A 23,796-nucleotide genomic window follows, 5' to 3' on the forward strand; every position below is an offset into this window, starting at 1 on the left:
CCACTCGGGAGACAAAGGTGGCCGGGCGCGGTGCTGGCTACCCACCCCCTCGTGTGCCGTGCCATCCTTCATAGGTGCTCGCTAACAGCACTTGCCCCTAGAGTCTGTTAATGCTCTACCGGGGATCTTTGTTCTTGTCGTTGTGTACGAGTGGGGAGCGGTAATTTAGTGGCTATCGCACTGCACTCATTAAACCGGTGACCCAAATTGGATTCCTGCTCATGACACAAAACAGTGGCAGATATTTAAACCAGTCCTGGGTTTTCCCTACATCGATGTAGTCTTGAATGACTTCCTAGTGTGTTGTGTAAATATCAGAGGAGACAAAGGCGGCCCGGTGCGGTGTTGGCCACCCTCCCCCTCGAGTGCCGTGCGTGCCGGCGTTTATAGCTCACCATCAGCACTTGCCCCAGCAGTCTGTTGAAGGCTGTACGGGGGATCTTTGTGTGTGTGAGTGTGTTTGTGTGCAATAAGATCAGGCAATATGACTGGCAGAGAAAATTGCTTGAGATTATTTTAAAAGCATGGGTTTAGAAAAGTGAACAAAGCATGTCTCTATTATGTGCATTACCATTGAAGGGTGCATTGGGTTCAAAGCAATCCGCATAGCCTCAAATCTGCATTAATGCCAATTTGTGTCCGTATCTGGAAAGATCATAGTATTACAGGAGGTCCTCTCACGCGCTAACCCAGACTGATGTGAGTGCACGATTTCTGTATTACAGTTGTTTTTATTGTCCTTCACTGCATCGCGTTTCACGGTGAATAACCGTTGCCTGGAACATGTATGCTTAGTGGAAAAGATTTGTACATATTGGGCCAAATTTGCATTGTCTTAGAAATTACATGCAAATCAATCAATATGCAGTTCAGGTCAAATAAAACATTCCTTTTTAACGCTTTCCAACCAAGTTTGAGATGTTAATGCATTAGCTCTGTTCGTTCATAACTGCCCATCTGTCTGTAGCATGGCATTTCGATAACCCTCTTAAAGATGTATGGACTGATGCTGTACAAGAAGGATGTGGAGCTGAGTGGGCTTGCCGATGACCGGTACCAGCGGTGTCAAGATCGGCCTCTGTGGAGGAGGCTCGTGAAGCACGCTGCTGGGCAGTTGGAGGCAGTCACCCTCCAGTAACAACGGAGGGCGGATGAGCGACGCTCACAACAACCAGCGGAGCGCCGGCCACACCAAGTCGGTGCAGTGGTGCCTCTGTCAGTCATCTTATTGAGCACATGGCAACTTGGGTCTGTCCTGTGAGCTGGCAGAGAGCCTTCGACACATCACGTGGCCTCAACACGTAAGACAAAACTAGAATTCGTGTTGTAGAGAATGTACCCCCTCCTATATGTGTAACTTTTAAGTGGTATGCCACGTAACTGATGAATGATCCGAGTGTGCTCCCTATTTCAAAGACAATGAGTTGCTCCAGACGCTTCGTGAAACACAAAAGTACCCTTTGACCTGTATCACAAGAACAACGGGTCTCACCTGAGTTCTCTCTACAGGTTACTTCCAAACACACACACACTTTGTCCTAACATCACTTAATCTATGTTTGACCCTTATAAATGAAATGATGCATGTACACACAAAATCAGACAAGTGTTTAATCGAAATAATTGACAGGCATTTTAACAACATTTAATTACTGCAGTGAAATATACTGCATCAGATAATATCTGATTAAGAAGCTATTAAAAAAAATATGCAGCGTCTACTTAACAGTGGATGTAAAACATACTATTGTAGTGTCATTCAAAACGAGTAGGCCATTGCATGCTGGCGAATTCTAAACATTAGCGACAAATTGCAGAGGGGTCAAATACTTATTTCCCTCATTAAAATGCAAATCAATTTATAACATTTTTTGACATGCGTTTTTCTGGATTTTTTTGTTGTCATTCTGTTCTCTCACTGTTCAAATAAACCTACCATTTAAAATTACAGACTGATCATTTCTTCGTCTGCGGGAAAACGTACAAAATCAGCAGGGGATCAAATACTTATTTCCCTCAATGTACATACACACTGTGTGTACACACTGTGTGTGTGTATACACACACAGTGTGTATACAGTGTGTGTATACACTGTGTACATACACACTGTGCGTGTACACACAGTGTGCGGGTTGACTGAATGAGGCGGTGTCCAGGTTTGGCTCAGGTGTCACTCCGCCACTTGACGGTTAGCCGTGACGGAGACTCAAACTCGGGCGGCGGAGTTCATCGCGCACCGCGCTCACCGCGGCGACAACCGCTCCACCCCACGCGTTATTGAAAGATGAAATTTTCACCGAAAACTTTCGCGGCTGCAGGAATTAAAATATTCCTCATTTGCCGTCTACGTCTACGTGACTTCACCGAAAGAACCGAGAATATAGATATATGAAACACAACACACGATTCGCAATAGCTAAACGGTTTGCGCCTCGGTACATGCTAATTTGTGTCCCATTGTCTCTGAAACCCAGTCCCTCCATCTCTGGCTATTTAAGGCCTCGGTACAGAGCTGCTTCACCTCTTAACTGTGTGCGTGTCTCCCCCCATAGGTCTCTCTACGGTATGTATTCTATCACTATCTTAAATTTCACGCTCAACTTACAATTTAACAATCTTTGAAATAGCGTATTCAACCAGACCATGCGTTGTGTTTTAACCGACCGTCTGTGTTGCTTTGTACAGTTTCCAAATTTTGCTAAACCCTGTTTGATAAGTGTGATGCTCCGTCTCTCTGTATCCCCTGGTATATCTGTGTTAATTCCTTCTCCTTAAGGTCTGTATATATATCTGCGGTTGTGTTTCCTCTACCTGATGATGATTGCTTGCGTTGCAATCGAAAAGTCGTATATTATGTAATTTTATTTTTTCTCATTTCTACGTGACTTTACCGAAAAAACCAAAGATTAATTCTGTGGATGTTTGTTTGATGCGACGTCGGTGTTGGCGGGTAGGGGGCTGCGTATTTGTGGAACGTCGTCGGTTCAGACTCAGAGTTTGCTGCCAGCGGCGGAGACCGCTGTGGCTCGCAGCTGTGGGCTTGTCGGAGCAAACCCCGAACTTGGGGGGGCTTGCCCTACTTCCTCCTCCCTCGGTGGCCGTACCAGACGAGAGCCGCTGACTTCTTTGCCAATGGAACCCATTTCAAAGCGTCTCTTCTTCTGCTGCTGCTGCTGCTCACCCAAGCATTGCCGCCACCCTTCCCAGATCGGCAGCTGTGAGCTCGTCGTAAAGATCCCTCATTGCTGCGGCGCGAAAGACGACCACGATTACAAACAGTGTCTTACAACGACAATGCAATTGAAGATGTGGATAGCGGCGACTGGGCGCATTGGCAGCTCAGGCTGCAGTACGGGAGATTTTGATGTGTGCATGACCGTGTCTCGCGTTATATATTAATACACACGCCTACTCGGGATGTGTGTTTTAAGAGAGAAGGGCCTTTGTGGTGCTCGGTTTTTTTGTTATCACCTCTGACGGATTATGGCCCATGTCGAACTTCGACTTTCATTTGAATGTTCAACCTCTTGACCCCGAGTAAGACTATACGCAGTTAATACCGCTCAGCTTATACAACAACACCTCGCTTTTACAGTTGTGTTTGATCAACCTCTTGACCCCGAGTAAGACAATACGCAGTTAATACAGCTAAGTTTTTACAACAACACCTCACTTTTACAGTTGTATTTGATCAACCTCTTGACCCCGAGTAAGACTATACGCAGTTAATACCGCTCAGCTTATACAACTACACCTCACTTTTACAGATGTGTTTGATCAACCTCTTGACCCCGAGTAAGACTATACACAGTTAATACCGCTCAGCTTATACAACAACACCTCGCTTTTACAGTTGAGTTTGATCAACCTCTTGACCCCGAGTAAGACAATACGCAGTTAATCCCGCTCAGCTTATACATCAACACCTCGCTTTTACAGTTGTATTTGATCAACCTCTTGACCCTGAGTAAGACTATACGCAGTCAATCCCGCGCAGCTTATACAATAGCCTTGCTTTTACATTTGTATTTGATCAACCTCTTGACCCCGAGTAAGACTATACACAGTTAATCCTGCTCAGCTTATACAATAATACCTCGCTTTTACAGTTGTATTTGATCAACCTCTTGACCCCGAGTAAGACTATACGCAGTCAATCCCGCGCAGCTTATACAACAATAGCCTCACTTTTACAGTTGTATTTGATCAACCTCTTGACCCTGAGTAAGACTATACACAGTTAATCCTGCTCAGGTTAAACAACAATAACCTCGCTTTTACAGTTGTATTTGATCAACCTCTTGACCCTGAATAAGACTATACACAGTTAATCCTGCTCAGGTTAAACAACAATAACCTCGCTTTTACAGTTGTATTTGATCAACCTCTTGACCCTGAGTAAGACTATACACAGTTAATCCTGCTCAGGTTAAACAACAATAACCTTGCTTTTACAGTTGTATTTGATCAACCTCTTGACCCCGAGTAAGACTATACGCAGTTAATTCCACGCAGCTTATACAACAATACCTCGCTTTTACAGTTGTATTTGATCAACCTCTTGACTCTGAGTAAGACTATACACAGTTAATCCTGCTCAGGTTAAACAACAATAACCTCGCTTTTACAGTTGTATTTGATCAACCTCTTGACCCCGAGTAAGACTATACGAAGTTAATCCCGCTCAGTTTATACAATAGCCTCGCTTTTACAGTTGTATTTGATCAACCTCTTGACCCCGAGTAAGACTATACGCAGTTAATTCCACGCAGCTTATACAACAATACCTCGCTTTTACAGTTGTATTTGATCAACCTCTGCGCACCTTATTCGTACGTAAATGGAATTGTAAATCCACGTGAGGCAGGTAGGACTTGTGACAGCCTTTATTACGAACGAGCTTTACTACCCGGCTTCGCCCGGGACTTGGATTATCGTCTTGGATTAATTTAATATTCCCTTTTATTTGTGGAAAACCCTGAAAAAACATTGATGCCTGCAAGAAAGAAAAACATCCGAAACAAATCAATTTAACTAAATCGGATGTCTTTCACTCAAGGAAATTGACCCTTAACCAGGCAACTCGGAAATGGAATGATGTGGCGAGCTGAGAATCGTCGTGTTCCCTTAGAAATTCCAGACGGCGTAAGCTGTGCAAATTTCATGACGATTTAAAGCTTTCGTGACTGCAAGGATTCATCTTCTTTGGTTCTTTCGGTAAAGTCACCAACACGTAGAATGAGAATAAAATAATAAATTAATAAAATAACACAATACAATTCTCACGACGTTTTGGCCACAACACAAGTGGCCCTCTTCAGGTGAAAGGAACAGACCTGTCGTCCAACCTGAAGAGGGCCACTTGTGTCGTGGCCGAAACGTCGTGAGAATTTTATTGTGTTATTTTATTCTATTAATTTATTATTTTATTCTCATTCTACGCGGCGACTTTACCGAAAGAACCAAAGAAGAAATTTCATGACGTCGGAGGGTCAGCGTTCGAGAGTTTTTTGCCGCTTCGTACAAACAGACGAATCTTTATTTTATTTCGATTTAAAGCTTTCGTGACTGCAAAGATTCATCTTCTTTGGTTCTTTCGGTAAAGTCACCATCACGTAGAATGAGAATAAAATAATAAATTGATAAAATAAGATAATTTTATTGTCTTATTTTATTTTATCAATTTATTATTTTATTAATAAAATAATAAATTGATAAAATAAGATAATTTTATTGTCTTATTTTATTTTATCAATTTATTATTTTATTCTCATTCTACGTGGTGACTTTACCGGAAAAACCAAAGAAGACTTTATTTTATTATTTTATTGTTTCCCTTCAACGTGACTTTACCGAAAGAGCTAAGAAGACGAACCTTCTGCTTTGTGTTTATGAGGGCGAACTGGAAACAGTCGTGTTGACTCAGAACATCGAGACAGCGATGCGGCGCGTCTGTGCGGGACACACGGCCTACGCGGAGGCTTGAGGGGGGATGACGTCAGCAGGCAGACCGCGTGACGCTGCCGCATGCCGGTGACATCACAGACGTGACGTCACCGCTCACTTGACGTGCAAAATACACGAGTCTATTTTTATACTTTTTGCATTGTGTACAGTCTGGAAGCTACCCAAATGCCAAATTTCAAGTTTGTTTTGCATGTTGGGAGGCACGCTAAACATTACTGCTCAGCGCCAAATGTTTGTTTAACGTTTGTTTAATGCTGTGAAAAAGAGTGCCGGGGTCACTCTTTTCACAGTGAACATCTACGTAGCCACCGTGATGAGGATGATGATGATGGCAGAGACATGCAAACTACTCCCCCTTTATTATCATTGTTACCATTATTATCGTTGTTTTTATCATTATCATTGTTATTAAAACTAGTTTATTGCACTTACAAGTGACTGCCAATCCACCACCACCTCCACCACCACCACCACCGCCACCACCACCACCACCTCCACCACCGCCACAGCCACCTCCACCTCCACCACCACCTCCACCGCCACCTCCACCGCCTCCGCCACCGCCACCGCCACCTCCACCGCCACCTCCACCACCGCCACCGCCACTACCGCCTCCGCCGCCACCGCCGCCGCCGCCTCCGCCGCCGCCTCCGCCATCGCCACTGCCACCGCCACCGCCGCCACCGCCACACACCGTCACCGCCACCTCCACCGCCACCACCACCACCACACACCGCCACCGCCACCTCCACCACCACCACCTCCACCACCACCACCTCCACCTCCACGACCACCACCACCCCCACCACCACCACCTCAACTGTACCTGCATCTCCACCTCTCCGCCGGTCGACTCTCTCCTCGCCCTCCGCGTCTGCGTGAGGCAGAAGGCGGCGACGCCGGCGATGGCGGTCAGCAGGAGGAAGCCGGCGGTGCAAGAAACGTCGCCCGCCGTCAAGGGAGCGGCCGAGACGGCCTCCACCGTGACGGGGACATCGGGAAACATCGCTGATGCACACGGGGAGCACACACACGGTGACACACGGTGACACACGGGGAGCACACACACACACGGTGACACACGGTGACACACGGTGACACACGGGGAGCACACGCACGGTGACACACGGTGACACACGGTGATACACGGGGAGCACACACACACACGGTGACACACGGTGACACACGGGGAGCACACACACACACGGTGACACACGGTGACACGCACGGTGACACACGGGGAGCACACGGGGAGCACATGCACGGTGACACACGGTGACACACGGTGACACACGGGGAGCACACACACACACACACACGGTGACACACGGTGACACACACACGGTGACACACGGTGACACACGGTGACCTTGGGGTCACTCTTGTTGTCACATCTCCCTAGCCACCGTGATGATGACGATGATGACGATGACAGAGAGAGACGCAAACTCCACATATACAGCAGCAGCAGGCGTCGTCAGGGTCGGGATGAAACCCACGACCTCCTGCGTACCAGGCGAGGCGGTCAACATCTTCCCGGCCCCCGCGGTCGTCGTGGCGGCGAGCGTGCGGCCCCCCGCCGGCGTCTCGCCCGGCACGACGAGCAGCCAGGCGGAGCGCCGAGCGAACCCCACGGCGTTGACCGCCAGGCAGGTGTAGCGGCCCGAGTCGTCCGTGCTGACGTTGCGCAGGTAGAGGACGTTCGTCTCCACGTCCGTGACCTCCACTCCGACCGTCTTGACGCGAACCGACGGGCGGCACGGAGAGAGCGAGGCGGGAGGAAGTCAGAATCTTGCGTTCCCACGCCAACGTGGGGTTTATATTTTTGTATTTGTTGTCACTCAGCGAACGCGTAGAGTCTGAGCCAAGCGGGGAGCTGCTGGGTCCTGTTGTGTTGAGGGCGACGTCGGACTCCGCTGAGATTGGGTGGGTGGGTGGGTGAGTGGGTGGGTGGGTGAGTGGGCGAGTGAGTGGGTGAGTGAGTGAGTGGGTGAGTGAGTGGGTGAGTGGGTGGGTGAGTGAGTGAGTGAGTGGGTGGGTGAGTGAGTGAGTGGGTGAGTGAGTGGGTGAGTGTGTGAGTGGGTGGGTGAGTGAGTGAGTGAGTGGGTGAGTGAGTGAGTGGGTGAGTGGGTGGGTGAGTGAGTGAGTGGGTGGGTGAGTGGGTGAGTGAGTGGGTGAGTGAGTGAGTGGGTGAGTGAGTGTGTGAGTGGGTGAGTGAGTGTGTGAGTGGGTGAGTGAGTGTGTGAGTGTGTGAGTGGGTGAGTGAGTGTGTGAGTGGGTGAGTGGGTGAGTGAGTGTGTGAGTGGGTGAGTGAGTGAGTGGGTGAGTGAGTGGGTGGGTGAGTGGTGAGTGAGTGAGTCCCCTCGTGCCTCGCTCGCTCACCGTGACAATGCGTACGTAGGGCGAGCCGTTGGGTGCTTCCAGACTCCCATTCACCTCCACGTGCTTGAGCCACTGCACGTTGTGGTGGTTGTTGTGGTGCTCATCGCCACCATTGCTGCCCTTCAGAACGACGCAGCGGAGCTGAGCGTCGCTCCCCACCACCGCCGTGACGTTGGCCGGGAGGCCGTCCTGCAGGGAGGGGCGCTGGGGCTGGCCCCGCCCTGCACGCCGGGGGGAGGGGGGAGGGGGGAGCCACCCCCCGGGTGGTGACGGGGTCAGGACGAGCGTCGGGGGTCACGGGGTCAAGGAGGGAGGGAGGAGAGGGAGGGAGGGAGTGTGACACACAGTGTCACACAGTGTGTGACACTGTGTGTCACACACTGTGTTACACACTGTGTCACACGGTGACACACACACGGTGACACACGGTGACACACGCACGGTGACACACGGTGACACGCGGTGACACACGGTGACACACGGTGACACACACACACAGACGGTGACACACGGTGACACACGCACGGTGACACGCGGTGACACACGGTGACACACACACGGTGACACACGGTGACACACGGTGACACACGGTGACACACGACACTGCCGGGGTCACTCTTGTTGTCACGTCTCCCTAGCCACCGTGAGGATGATGATGATGACAGAGAGAGAGACGCAAACTCCACAAATATACAGCAGCAGCAGGCGTCGTCAGGGTCGGGATGGAATCCACGACCTCCTGCGTACCAGGCGAGGTAGTCAACATCTTCCCGGCCCCTGAGGTCGTCGTGGCGGCGAGTGTGCGGCCCCCCGCCGGCGTCTCGCCCGGCACGACGAGCAGCCAGGCGGAGCGCCGAGCGAACCCCACGGCGTTGACCGCCAGGCAGGTGTAGCGGCCCGAGTCGTCCGTGCTGACGTTACGCAGGTAGAGGACGTTCGCCTCCACGTCCGTGACCTCCACTCCGACCGTCTTGACGCGAACCGACGGCCGGCACGGAGAGAGCGAGGCGGGAGGAAGTCAGAATCTTGCGTTCCCACGCCAACGTGGGGTTCATTTTTTTGTATTTGTTGTTACTCAGCGAACGCGTAGAGTCTGAGCCAAGCCGGGAGCTTCTGGGTCCTGTTGTGTTGAGGGCGACGTCGGCCTCCGCTGAGTTTGGGTGGGTGGGTAGGTGAGTGAGTGGGTGGGTGAGTGGGTGGGTGAGTGAGTGAGTGGGTGGGTGGGTGAGTGAGTGGGTGAGTGGGTGGGTGAGTGAGTGGGTGGGTGAGTGGGTGGGTGAGTGAGTGGGTGAGTGAGTGGGCGAGTGTGTGAGTGGGTGAGTGGGTGGGTGAGTGAGTGAGTGAGTGGGTGAGTGAGTGAGTGAGTGGGTGAGTGAGTGGGTGAGTGGTAAGTGAGTGGTGAGTGAGTGAGTGGTGAGTGAGTGGTGAGTGAGTGAGTGGTGAGTGGGTGAGTGGGTGAGTGAGTGGGTGAGTGGTGAGTGAGTGGTGAGTGAGTGAGTGGTGAGTGGGTGAGTGAGTGGGTGAGTGGTGAGTGAGTGGTGAGTGAGTGAGTGGTGAGTGAGTGGATGAGTGAGTGAGTGGTGAGTGAGTGCCCCCATGCCTCGCTCGCTCACCGTGACAATGCGTACGTAGGGCGAGCTGTTGGGCGCCTCCAGGCTCCCGTTCACCTCCACGTGCTTGAGCCACTGCACGTGGTGGTGGTGCTGCTGGTGCTGGTGGTGGTGCTCATCGCCGCCATCGCCGCCCTGCTTCAGAACGACGCAGCGGAGCTGAGCGTCGCTCCCCACCACCGCCGTGACGTTGGCCGGGAGGCCGTCCTGCAGGGAGGGGCGCTGGGGCTGGCCCCGCCCTGCACGCCGGGGGGAGGGGGGGAGGGGGGGAGGGGGGAGCCGCCCCCCGGGTGGTGACGGGGTCAGGACGAGCGTCGGGGGTCACGGGGTCAAGGAGGGAGGAGAGGGAGTGTTACAGTGTGTGTGTGTGTAATGCACACTGTGTGTATATAACACAGTGTAACACACTGTGTGTATATAACACACAGTGTGTTATATACACGCAGTGTGTTATATACACACAGTGTGTTATATAAACACTGTATGTAACACACTGTGTGTGTATAACACACACACACTGTGTGTGTAACACACACACTGTGTGTAACAGTGTTACTAACACAAAGTGACACACACTGTCACACAGTGTGTGTGACAGTGTGACACACTTTGTGAGCTCCCCACTCGTCTCGTTACCTTCGTGAGCGGTCACCACCGCGTAGACGGCGGTGGCGGCGACACAGACTGCGAGGAGAGACCCCGGGAGAGACCCCAGACGCCTCCTCCTCCTCCTCCTGCTGCTGCTGTACAGAGACGCCGTGCGGACAAATCCCGAGGCCATGGAGCTGATGGTGGTGGTGCTGGATCGTGGTGCTGGTGGATCGTGGTGGTGGATCGTAATGCTGGTGGATCGTGGTGGTGGTGCTGGTGGATCGTGGTGGTAGTGGATCGTAATGGTGGTGGTGCTGCTGCTGGTGGTGGTGGTGCTGGTGGTGGTGGTGCTGCTGCTGCTGGTGGTGGTGCTGAGGGGGGTGGTGCTGGTGGTGGGTGGTGCTGATGGGTGGTGGTGCTGCTGCTGGTGGTGCTGGTAGTGGTGGTGCTGCTGGTGCTGCTGGTGGTGGGTGGTGCTGATGGGTGGTGCTGGTGGTGGTGGTGTAAAAATTCCGCGTGCGTACAGGGAGGGAGAGAGGTGGTCAAGTTTTGACAGATTTTTGCGTGTCTACTAAATGAATGGCCCCTTAATGGTTTTATTATATTTCATGTTATAATATTAAATATATAATACACCTTTTTGTTCGTAATTCTTTTTATAGATTTATTTTATATAATATAGCATTTTGTTTTAATGGATATATTATATTTTATATTTAATATGTTATAATAAACCATTTTTTACGTAAAAAAATATATTTATAAGTCTCCACAGAGCTACGTAGCTATTTTTTCAGAAGCGACCTGGCCACAAATGAAAGTTCAACTTAGTTGGCTTATCACGTGGACATGGATCGCAGCCAAATACCGGAGGACCCGGAGAAACATCCACACGATCACGGAGAGAGAGACACAAACTCCAAATATACAGCAGCAGCAGCAGGCATCGTCAGGGTCCGGATCGAACCCACGACCTCCTGTACATCAGGCGAGGTAGTTAACATCTCATAGCCACCGTGATGAGAGGTACACAAACTCCAAATATACAGCAGCAGGCATCGTCAAAGTCAGTATCGAACCCACGACCACCTGTACACCAGGCGAGGTAGTTAACATATCACAGCCACCGTGATGAAAGGCACACAAACTCTAAATATACAGCAGCAGCAGGCATCGTCAAAGTCAGGATCGAACCCACGACCTCCTGGATACCAGGCGAGGTAGTTAACATCTCATAGCCACCGTGATGAGAGGTACACAAACTCCAAATATACAGCAGCAGGCATCGTCAGGGTCAGGATCGAACCCACAACCTCCTGTATACCAGGCGAGGTAGCTAACATATCTCAGGGACATGATCTAACCCACGACTTCCTGTATACCAGGCGAGGTAGTTAACATCTCTCAGGGACATGATCGAACCCACGACCTCCTGTACACCAGGCGAGGTAGTTAACATCTCTCAGGGACATGATCTAACCCACGACCTCCTGTAAACCAGGCGAGGTAGTTGACATCTCTCAGGGACATGATCTAACCCACGACCTCCTGTACACCAGGCGAGGTAGTTAACATCTCACAGCCCCCGTGATGATCGTCAGGGTCAGGATCGAACCCGCGACCTCCTGTACACCAGGCGAGGTCGGTAACATCTCAGCCACCGTGATGAGAGGCACACAAACTCCAAATATACAGCAGCAGCAGGCATCGTCAGGGTCAGTATCGAACCCACGACCTCCTGTACACCAGGCGAGGTAGTTAACATCTCTCAGGAACATGATCTAACCCACGACCTCCTGTAAACCAGGCGAGGTAGTTGACATCTCTCAGGGACATGATCTAACCCACGACCTCCTGTACACCAGGCGAGGTAGTTCACATCTCTCAGGGACATGATCTAACCCACGACCTCCTGTACACCAGGTGAGGTAGTTAACATCTCTCAAAAACATGATCTAACCCACGACCTCCTGTACACCAGGCGAGGTAGTTCACATCTCTCAGGGACATGATCTAACCCACGACCTCCTGTACACCAGGCGAGGTAGTTAACATCTCTCAGGGACATGATCTAACCCACAACCTCCTGTAGACCAGGCGAGGTAGTTAACATCTCTCAGGGACATGATCTAACCCACGACCTCCTGTACACCAGGCGAGGTAGTTAACATCTCTCAGGGACATGATCGAACCCACGACCTCCTGCACACCAGGCGAGGTAGTTAACATCTCATAGCCACCATTATGAGAGGTACACAAACTCCAAATATACAGCAACAGCAGGCATCGTCAGGGTCAGTATCGAACCCACGACCTCCTGTACACCAGGCGAGGTAGTTAACATCTCTCAGGGACATGATCTAACCCACGACCTCCTGTACACCAGGCGAGGTAGTTGACATCTCTCAGGGACATTATCTAACCCACGACCTCCTGTACACCAGGCGAGGTAGTTCACATCTCTCAGGGACATGATCTAACCCACGACCTCCTGTACACCAGGCGAGGTAGTTAACATCTCTCAAAAACATGATCTAACCCACGATCTCCTGTACACCAGGCGAGGTAGCTAACATCTCTCAGGGACATGATCGAACCCACGACCTCCTGTACACCAGGCGAGGTAGTTAACATCTCTCAGGGACATGATCTAACCCACGACCTCCTGTAAACCAGGCGAGGTAGTTGACATCTCTCAGGGACATGATCTAACCCACGACCTCCTGTACACCAGGCGAGGTAGTTGACATCTCTCAGGGACATGATCTAACCCACGACCTCCTGTACACCAGGCGAGGTAGTTCACATCTCACAGGGACATGATCTAACCCACGACCTCCTGTACACCAGGCGAGGTAGTTCACATCTCTCAGGGACATGATCTAACCCACGACCTCCTGTACACCAGGCGAGGTAGTTAACATCTCTCAGGGACATGATCTAACCCACAACCTCCTGTAGACCAGGCGAGGTAGTTAACATCTCTCAGGGACATGATCTAACCCACGACCTCCTGTACACCAGGCGAGGTAGTTAACATCTCTCAGGGACATGATCTAACCCACGACCTCCTGTAAACCAGGCGAGGTAGTTGACATCTCTCAGGGACATGATCTAACCCACGACCTCCTGTACACCAGGCGAGGTAGTTAACATCTCACAGCCCCCGTGATGATCGTCAGGGTCAGGATCGAACCCACGACCTCCTGTACACCAGGCGAGGTCGGTAACATCTCAGCCACCGTGATGAGAGGCACACAAACTCCAAATATACAGCAGCAGCAGGCATCGTCAGGGTCAGTATCGAACCCACGACCTCCTGTACACCAGGCGAGGTAGTTAACATCTCTCAGGAACATGATCTAACCCACGACCTCCTGTAAACCAGGCGAGGTAGTTGACATCTCTCAGGGACATGATCTAACCCACGACCTCCTGTACACCAGGCGAGGTAGTTCACATCTCTCAGGGACATGATCTAACCCACGACCTCCTGTACACCAGGTGAGGTAGATAACATCTCTCAAAAACATGATCTAACCCACGACCTCCTGTACACCAGGCGAGGTAGTTCACATCTCTCAGGGACATGATCTAACCCACGACCTCCTGTACACCAGGCGAGGTAGTTAACATCTCTCAGGGACATGATCTAACCCACAACCTCCTGTAGACCAGGCGAGGTAGTTAACATCTCTCAGGGACATGATCTAACCCACGACCTCCTGTACACCAGGCGAGGTAGTTAACATCTCTCAGGGACATGATCGAACCCACGACCTCCTGCACACCAGGCGAGGTAGTTAACATCTCATAGCCACCATTATGAGAGGTACACAAACTCCAAATATACAGCAACAGCAGGCATCGTCAGGGTCAGTATCGAACCCACGACCTCCTGTACACCAGGCGAGGTAGTTAACATCTCTCAGGGACATGATCTAACCCACGACCTCCTGTACACCAGGCGAGGTAGTTGACATCTCTCAGGGACATTATCTAACCCACGACCTCCTGTACACCAGGCGAGGTAGTTCACATCTCTCAGGGACATGATCTAACCCACGACCTCCTGTACACCAGGCGAGGTAGTTAACATCTCTCAAAAACATGATCTAACCCACGACCTCCTGTACACCAGGCGAGGTAGCTAACATCTCTCAGGGACATGATCGAACCCACGACCTCCTGTACACCAGGCGAGGTAGTTAACATCTCTCAGGGACATGATCTAACCCACGACCTCCTGTAAACCAGGCGAGGTAGTTGACATCTCTCAGGGACATGATCTAACCCACGACCTCCTGTACACCAGGCGAGGTAGTTGACATCTCTCAGGGACATGATCTAACCCACGACCTCCTGTACACCAGGCGAGGTAGTTCACATCTCACAGGGACATGATCTAACCCACGACCTCCTGTACACCAGGCGAGGTAGTTCACATCTCTCAGGGACATGATCTAACCCACGACCTCCTGTACACCAGGCGAGGTAGTTAACATCTCTCAGGGACATGATCTAACCCACAACCTCCTGTAGACCAGGCGAGGTAGTTAACATCTCTCAGGGACATGATCTAACCCACGACCTCCTGTACACCAGGCGAGGTAGTTAACATCTCTCAGGGACATGATCGAACCCACGACCTCCTGTACACCAGGCGAGGTAGTTAACATCTCATAGCCACCATTATGAGAGGTACACAAACTCCAAATATACAGCAACAGCAGGCATCGTCAGGGTCAGTATCGAACCCACGACCTCCTGTACACCAGGCGAGGTAGTTAACATCTCTCAGGGACATGATCTAACCCACGACCTCCTGTACACCAGGCGAGGTAGTTAACATCTCTTAAAAACATGATCTAACCCACGATCTCCTGTACACCAGGCGAGGTAGTTCACATCTCTCAGGGACATGATCTAACCCACGACCTCCTGTACACCAGGCGAGGTAGTTAACATCTCTCAGGGACATGATCTAACCCACAACCTCCTGTATACCAGGCGAGGTAGTTAACATCTCTCAGGGACATGATCTAACCCACGACCTCCTGTACACCAGGCGAGGTAGTTAACATCTCTCAGGGACATGATCTAACCCACGACCTCCTGTACACCAGGCGAGGTAGTTAACATCTCTCAGGGACATGATCTAACCCACGACCTCCTGTAAACCAGGCGAGGTAGTTGACATCTCTCAGGGACATGATCTAACCCACGACCTCCTGTACACCAGGCGAGGTAGTTAACATCTCACAGCCCCCGTGATGATCGTCAGGGTCAGGATCGAACCCACGACCTCCTGTACACCAGGCGAGGTCGGTAACATCTCAGCCACCGTGATGAGAGGCACACAAACTCCAAATATACAGCAGCAGCAGGCATCGTCAGGGTCAGTATCGAACCCACGACCTCCTGTACACCAGGCGAGGTAGTTAACATCTCTCAGGAACATGATCTAACCCACGACCTCCTGTAAACCAGGCGAGGTAGTTGACATCTCTCAGGGACATGATCTAACCCACGACCTCCTGTACACCAGGCAAGGTAGTTCACATCTCTCAGGGACATGATCTAACCCACGACCTCCTGTACACCAGGTGAGGTAGATAACATCTCTCAAAAACATGATCTAACCCACGACCTCCTGTACACCAGGCGAGGTAGTTCACATCTCTCAGGGACATGATCTAACCCACGACCTCCTGTACACCAGGCGAGGTAGTTAACATCTCTCAGGGACATGATCTAACCCACAACCTCCTGTAGACCAGGCGAGGTAGTTAACATCTCTCAGGGACATGATCTAACCCACGACCTCCTGTACACCAGGCGAGGTAGTTAACATCTCTCAGGGACATGATCGAACCCACGACCTCCTGCACACCAGGCGAGGTAGTTAACATCTCATAGCCACCATTATGAGAGGTACACAAACTCCAAATATACAGCAACAGCAGGCATCGTCAGGGTCAGTATCGAACCCACGACCTCCTGTACACCAGGCGAGGTAGTTAACATCTCTCAGGGACATGATCTAACCCACGACCTCCTGTACACCAGGCGAGGTAGTTGACATCTCTCAGGGACATTATCTAACCCACGACCTCCTGTACACCAGGCGAGGTAGTTCACATCTCTCAGGGACATGATCTAACCCACGACCTCCTGTACACCAGGCGAGGTAGTTAACATCTCTCAAAAACATGATCTAACCCACGATCTCCTGTACACCAGGCGAGGTAGCTAACATCTCTCAGGGACATGATCGAACCCACGACCTCCTGTACACCAGGCGAGGTAGTTAACATCTCTCAGGGACATGATCTAACCCACGACCTCCTGTAAACCAGGCGAGGTAGTTGACATCTCTCAGGGACATGATCTAACCCACGACCTCCTGTACACCAGGCGAGGTAGTTGACATCTCTCAGGGACATGATCTAACCCACGACCTCCTGTACACCAGGCGAGGTAGTTCACATCTCACAGGGACATGATCTAACCCACGACCTCCTGTACACCAGGCGAGGTAGTTCACATCTCTCAGGGACATGATCTAACCCACGACCTCCTGTACACCAGGCGAGGTAGTTAACATCTCTCAGGGACATGATCTAACCCACAACCTCCTGTAGACCAGGCGAGGTAGTTAACATCTCTCAGGGACATGATCTAACCCACGACCTCCTGTACACCAGGCGAGGTAGTTAACATCTCTCAGGGACATGATCGAACCCACGACCTCCTGTACACCAGGCGAGGTAGTTAACATCTCATAGCCACCATTATGAGAGGTACACAAACTCCAAATATACAGCAACAGCAGGCATCGTCAGGGTCAGTATCGAACCCACGACCTCCTGTACACCAGGCGAGGTAGTTAACATCTCTCAGGGACATGATCTAACCCACGACCTCCTGTACACCAGGCGAGGTAGTTAACATCTCTCAAAAACATGATCTAACCCACGATCTCCTGTACACCAGGCGAGGTAGTTCACATCTCTCAGGGACATGATCTAACCCACGACCTCCTGTACACCAGGCGAGGTAGTTAACATCTCTCAGGGACATGATCTAACCCACAACCTCCTGTATACCAGGCGAGGTAGTTAACATCTCTCAGGGACATGATCTAACCCACGACCTCCTGTACACCAGGCGAGGTAGTTAACATCTCTCAGGGACATGATCGAACCCACGACCTCCTGTACACCAGGCGAGGTAGTTAACATCTCTCAGGGACATGATCTAACCCACGAACTCCTGTACACCAGGCGAGGTAGTTAACATCTCTCAGCGACATGATCTAACCCATGACCTCCTGTACACCAGGCGAGGTAGTTAACATCTCTCAGGGACATGATCGAACCCACGACCTCCTGTACACCAGGCGAGGTAGTTAACATCTCATAGCCACCGTGATGAGAGGCACACAAACTCCCAATATACAGCAGCAGCAGCAGGCATCGTCAGGGTCAGGATCGAACCCACGACTTCCCAGCCACCACTGCGCCCACTACTGACGGTGCTCGTGTGAGTCTCAATGCGTGACGCGTGATTTACCGACGGCGATGTAAAGTGGGGGGTGGGTGGAGGCCTCCGTCCGTTGCTGCATTGAGAATGACCGCAGTGGATATCCAAACCCTTTGTTCTGACTGCTGCAACGTCCCTGCTGCGTTGTGGGAGCGGCGGTGGCGGTGCAGCGATTTGGTGGCGTGGAGCTGCAGCCTCCAGAGGTGTCCTGCTCCCCAAGGGTGAGGGCACGAGCTGGATTGGCTCTTGACCATCACCCCGCTCGTGACCTTGACCCTGATGCTCCTGACTTTGACCTTTACCCCGTGCCTGACCTTGACCCTGCCCCCCCCCCCGAGGGCGGTGCCGCCGTAGGTGCTGCTGCTCGCTACTAGCACCACTTGCCCCTACAACCTGTTACAGTCTACATGGGGATGGGGAGATAGTTGTCTTGGCATTGACATTTTGAGTTTAAGTTTCGAGATACAAAAAAAATAATGAAAGTGAACACAGACATTGGGATGATGTTTGTATTTTATTTTTCTTTGCAACTAGTTTTTCTTCGTGAGAATTGTAAAATGCAAAGGGGGGGGTGGGAGGTGGTGGGGGGTGCAGTAATGAACAGTCACGTGACAACTCAGTGGCGGTCAATGTTGTCGGAGGGCCCCTGACGTGAAATGAACCAAACGGAAGTAAAAATCGAAATTCGTTTATTTTGGGCGACTCCGTCCCCACCGCGCACGTAAACGCCGTGACCCACCTGGCGCTGAGATAATTCTGTCCTCGTCATGGTGCGTCGTCCAAGCACAGCAGCGAGGACGAATGCGCAGACTGAACAAAATTTTGATTAGCGCATCGTGTAAAGCTCGTCGAGAGGAATAGTTCGCCTTGAACAGATATAAAATGACGTCGCAACGCAGTTCGTGCGAGAGCCGGGGGCTTACGGGACCCCGAGGTCCCACCATGAGGTTCGAATGTGTGAAGGTCTAACCAGATTCAGAGGGCACGGGGTCCACCCAGTTGAAATGGATGGTGGAGTCTTCCGGACTAGAGACACGAGGCAGTGTGCCCAATGAGACGAAAAAGAGACAACCACGCTGAGAGGTGTCACAGCAACAACAGCAGCAGCAACAACAACGGCAAGAACAGCATTAGAGGCACGGTTCCACGTCTACACGGACATCGGTGCCTCGCCGACCACGAGTTTGGGCCTAGTGCAGGGGTCGGGAACCTTTTTGACTAAGAGAGCCATGAAAGCAAAAAATTTGGAAATTTATTTCAGTGAGAGCCATATAATATATTTTAAAAGTGAATTCAACTAAATGTCAGTATAATAAGCCTCTGAATTTATTCTTTTAAATAATGTTGTTATAACACTCACCATTAATGCGACTTCTGGTGCTGCATGGATTTGCTGATGTCTTTGTAGTCGGGTTGGTACTTGGTGAGGTTAAGCTTCATGCAAGCGTTGAGGCTTTCATCCGTTAAACGTGATCGTAGGTTGGACTTGATGTTTTTAAGATGTGAGAATGACTGCTCACATGCATACGTAGATCCAAACATGGTCAATACAGCAATACTCACACGCTGCAGTGTGTGGTATGTGACAGGAAGCGCGTTCCAAGTTTTGAGAATCAGCTGGTCTTCGGGTTGGAGTTTTTTCATTTCTGTCCACATGTGCTTGCTCGCCAACTCCGCTTTCTGTCGTGTGATTCTTTCCAAATCTTCATTCAGTGACTTGAACTTATTCACCCACATGTCTGAGGCCTTCAGGTCAGCCACTTCTGCTTCAAAATCTCTGACGGAGACACCAGGGATGTAATTCAGGTCGGCTGTGTTCAGTGAACACTCGTTTGGATGGGTGATGAACTTAAAAAGACGAGTGTGCTCACGAAATTCTCCAAAGCGTGCTTTGAAGGACTGTAGGAGACTGGATGTGCAGCCAGCTAGCTGGTGGAGATCAAGGTTTTGAATGGGCTCACTTGCTGTGCATGCATCTTTAAATTGGCTCAGTTTTTCAAAATGTAGTAAACGACCTGTTTCAAGATCCGTGATGAAAAGCTCCAGCTTGTTTTCAAAAGCAAATACAGCTTGTTGAAGGGATAACACTGTATTTCCAATGCCTTGCATTTTCACGTTGAGCTGGTTCAGATGTTCAGTCAGATCTACGAGATAGTAAAACTTGAGGAGCCACTCGGTGTCAGCTAGCTCAGGATGCCCGACGCCTTTCATTTCAAGGAAAGTCCGGATTTCGTTCAGGCAAGCCGCAAAACGGCTAAGCACCTTCCCTCTTGACAACCAACGCACATTGCTGTGCAAAAGCAGACCAGGATAGTTATTTACAACTTCATCCAGCAGTGTTTTAAACTGGCGATCATTTAAGGCTCGGGCAACAATAAAGTTGATCACACGAATGACCAGCGACATCACTTCGCCAAACTGCCTGTCACACATCTGAGCACAAAGTGCCTCCTGGTGTATAATGCAATGGAAACTTAGGATGGGTCTATTTTCATGTTCACGGAGAAGCGCCACAAATCCTTTGTTTTTCCCCACCATACACGGAGCACCATCAGTACACACTGAGAGAAGTTTATCCATAGGTAGACTTTTTTCTTGAGCAAACTCCATGAAAGACTTGAATAAATCCTCACCTCTTGTGGACCCTTTTAATGGCAGAACAGCAAGACTTTCTTCGCGCAGTGTGTCACCAACAGCATATCTTGCAATCACGCTGAACTGCGACAAATGGCTCACGTCTGTTGACTCATCCAAAGCCAGAGAAAAGAACGGCGCTGCATTTATGTCCTTCACTTGCGTTTCCTCCACTTTGTTTGCCATCACGATGGTACGATCATGAACAGTTCTTGCCGACAGAGGCATGTCTTGTATCCGTTTGATTATCTTGTCTTTGTTCGGAAGATCATCAAAAAGTTCATTGGCTACATCCAGCATGAACGTTTTAGCATACTCGCCATCTGTGAATGGTTTTCCGTTCCTCACTATTGCTAAAGAACCAGCAAAGCTAGCCGAATTATAGTCACCTTGCCGGGTCCATACGCGGAGTTGCTGCTGGCTAGCTTGCACCCTGCTCAGAAGCTCTTGGCACGCTTTCTTTCTGCTGTCTCCCGCAGGGTATTTTGATGCAAAGGTAGCGTGGCGCGTGTCGAAGTGCCGCTTTACATTCGACCGTTTCAACGATGTAATTTTGTCATTGCAAATTAGACACACCGCAGAACCCGCTCTCTCCACAAAGGCGAATTCTTCGGTCCATTCGTCCTGAAATGTACGATACTCGTCGTCTTTTTTTCTTTTCGCCATCTTCTTCGTCGAAGGGTTAGCTTTGAGCTAATGACCGAGCAGACGCAGTCTCAGACTGATTCAAAAGGGGGCGTTTACCTGTTTTACCCAGCAACGGCAAACGTAGGCCAGTATCATCCAATTAAAATAATGGACAATTGCTCCTGCAGCCCTGAACAGGACATGCGCAGTGAAAAATCGATGGATGGATTAAAACAAGTGAGAATATTTTGTTTTATCTGCGAGCCATATGCAATCATCAAAAGAGCCACATCTGGCTCGCGAGCCATAGGTTCCCGACCCCTGGCCTAGTGGGTCGCCCACGTGGAAGAGCCTGGGTCGGGCCTAGTAATGCATGGTGTTGTGTCTGCTGCTATATTAACCAACTATTCGACCAAAACCATAAAAACACACAAACTACAGTTATAGTGTGCATTGAATAATCCGTGGCTGAAAGTTACGTAAAGTAGCTTACCTGATAATAGCGAGTGGAGTTTGTATTATATCCTTCTGTTTTGCAAAGTGAGCGAGGTTAGAGTTTGTATGATCTCCCCCTGTTCTAGAGAGTGGAATTTATATGATATCCCCCTGTTCTAAGAGAGTGGTGTTTGTATGATCTCCCCCTGTTCTAGAGAGTGGAGTTTGTATGATATCCCCTGTAGTGGAGTTTGTATGATCTCCCGCTGTTCTACAGAGTGAGTGGAGTTTGTGTGATCTCCCCTGTAGTGGAGTTTGTATGATCTCCCCCTGTTCTAGAGAGTGGAGTTTGTATGTTATCCCCCTGTTCTACAGAGTGAGTGGAGTTTGTATGATCTCCCGCTGTTCTACAGAGTGAGTGAAGTTTGTATGATCTCCCCCTGTTCTAGAGAGTGGAGTTTGTATATCTCCCTCTTCTACAGAGTGAGTGGAGTTTGTATGATCTCCCCCTGTTCTACAGAGTGAGTGGAGTATGTATGATCTCCCCCTGTTCTACAGAGTAAGAGAGTGGAGTTTGTATGATCTCCCCCTGTTGTAGAGAGTGGAGTTTATATGATCTCCCCCTGTTCTAAAGAGTGAGTGGAGTTTGTATGATTCCCCCTCTTCTACAGAGTGAGTGGAGTTTGTATGATCTCCCCCTGTTCTACAGAGTGAGAGAGTGGAGTTTTTATGATCTCCCCCTGTTCTAAAGAGTGAAGTTTGTTTGATCTCCCCCTCTTCTACAGAGTGAGGGCAGTTTGTATGATCTCCCACTGTTCTAGAGAGTGGAGTTTGTATGATCTCCCAATGTTCTAGAGAGTGGAGTTTGTATGATCTCCCCCTGTTCTACAGAGTCAGTGGAGTTTGTATGATCTCCCCCTGTTCTAGAGAGTGGAGTTTTTATGATCTCCCCCTGTTCTACAGAGTGGAGTTTGTATGATATCCCCCTGTTCTACATAGTTAGAGAGTGGAATTTGTATAATCTCTCCCTGTTCTACAGAGTGGAGTTTGTATGATCTCCCCCTGTACTACAGAGTGAGTGAGTGGAGTTTGTATGATCTCTTGCTGTGCTACAGAGGGAGTGATTGGAGTTTGTATGATCTCCCCCTGTTCTTGCTGATGGTTTTCTTGCTGATGGTTTTCACACCTGATGATGATTGCTTCTTGTGTTGCAGTCGAAACGTCGTGATAATTTTATTGTTTTATATTTTTATTATTTTAATGTTCCCCTTCTACGTGGTGGTGACTTTACCGACAGAACCAAGAATATGAATCCCTGCAGTCAAGAAAGCTTTAAATCAAAAGCTCACTTAATCAAACAAACTGAGTAAAACTTGGAAATGTAATGCAATGCAACACTGAGAGTCGATCAACACACAATAAACGCAAAGCCTGGTAGATTACTTTCTTACAAAGATTGCTCAACTAAGCGAGATAATTAAAGCAAACGCGATCAGGCGAGGGCAGGAGGCAAGGCCCCGCGTGGCTAGGCCCCGCGTTGTAAAGTTCCAACCTGGACATCGATTCCAATGCTCGCTGCTACTCAATTGACATCCCTACGAGAGAGCGAGGCTCTACCTTGGTAAACAACAACAACCACCACCACAACCACCACAACCGCGATGAGAATTTCTCACCTCGGATTTCATTTCACGCACGGAGCGGCAGATATCTGTTATCTCGTGACGTCACGCAGCAGCAGTAGGTGACGTCACTTGCGTGGTACAAGAACACTCCCCTCCCGCAACGAGCGGGTCTTAATTTAAATAAATTATGTTAATGAGCCCGGCCCATACGTGGAGGGATGGGGCGTGGGTGCTGAACCCGTCGCAATAAACTCGCGACAGTCGACACGAATATATTATGTCAATGAGCCGCCAGTCACCGGGCGTAGCTTTGCCCAAATAAGGATTGTACTTGAACAGATAACGCAAGTTGACCCAGGCAGAGGTGACGTCACGCTCA

At 50.1% G+C, this 23,796-nt stretch overlaps 1 protein-coding gene across 1 annotated transcript; it reads right to left on the reverse strand.

The window, feature by feature from the left end:
* Window positions 1–1,597: 1,597 nt before the first annotated feature.
* Window positions 1,598–23,521, reverse strand: LOC142910229 (uncharacterized). The gene is made up of 8 exons (XM_076059934.1): window positions 23,469–23,521; window positions 10,597–11,040; window positions 9,964–10,199; window positions 9,098–9,320; window positions 8,351–8,571; window positions 7,482–7,704; window positions 6,795–6,976; window positions 1,598–3,246 (listed from the first exon to the last, which is right to left on the reverse strand). Exons 2-8 carry the CDS (start codon window positions 10,739–10,741, stop codon window positions 3,241–3,243), a joined length of 1,236 nt encoding a protein of 411 aa, XP_075916049.1. The 5' UTR covers window positions 10,742–11,040; window positions 23,469–23,521; the 3' UTR covers window positions 1,598–3,240.
* Window positions 23,522–23,796: the final 275 nt, after the last annotated feature.

This window comes from Petromyzon marinus, unplaced genomic scaffold (genome assembly GCF_048934315.1).
Source record: "Petromyzon marinus isolate PM22_M1 ecotype Great Lakes invasive population unplaced genomic scaffold, UKy_Petmar_22M1.pri1.0 PM_G_Scaffold_14, whole genome shotgun sequence".
NCBI lineage: Eukaryota > Metazoa > Chordata > Hyperoartia > Petromyzontiformes > Petromyzontidae > Petromyzon > Petromyzon marinus.

What these genes read in the sequence shown, in the direction of transcription:
- LOC142910229 (XM_076059934.1), bottom strand. Translation starts at nt 10,741, where the DNA reads ATGGCCTCGGGATTTGTCCGCACGGCGTCTCTGTACAGCAGCAGCAGG. An exon ending in GGTGGTGACCGCTCACGAAG is followed by an intron (nt 10,200 to 10,596) that starts GTAACGAGACGA and finishes CCCGGCGTGCAG; the next exon opens with GGCGGGGCCAGCCCCAGCGC. An exon ending in GATGTTGACCGCCTCGCCTG is followed by an intron (nt 6,977 to 7,481) that starts GTACGCAGGAGG and finishes CGTGTGCATCAG; the next exon opens with CGATGTTTCCCGATGTCCCC.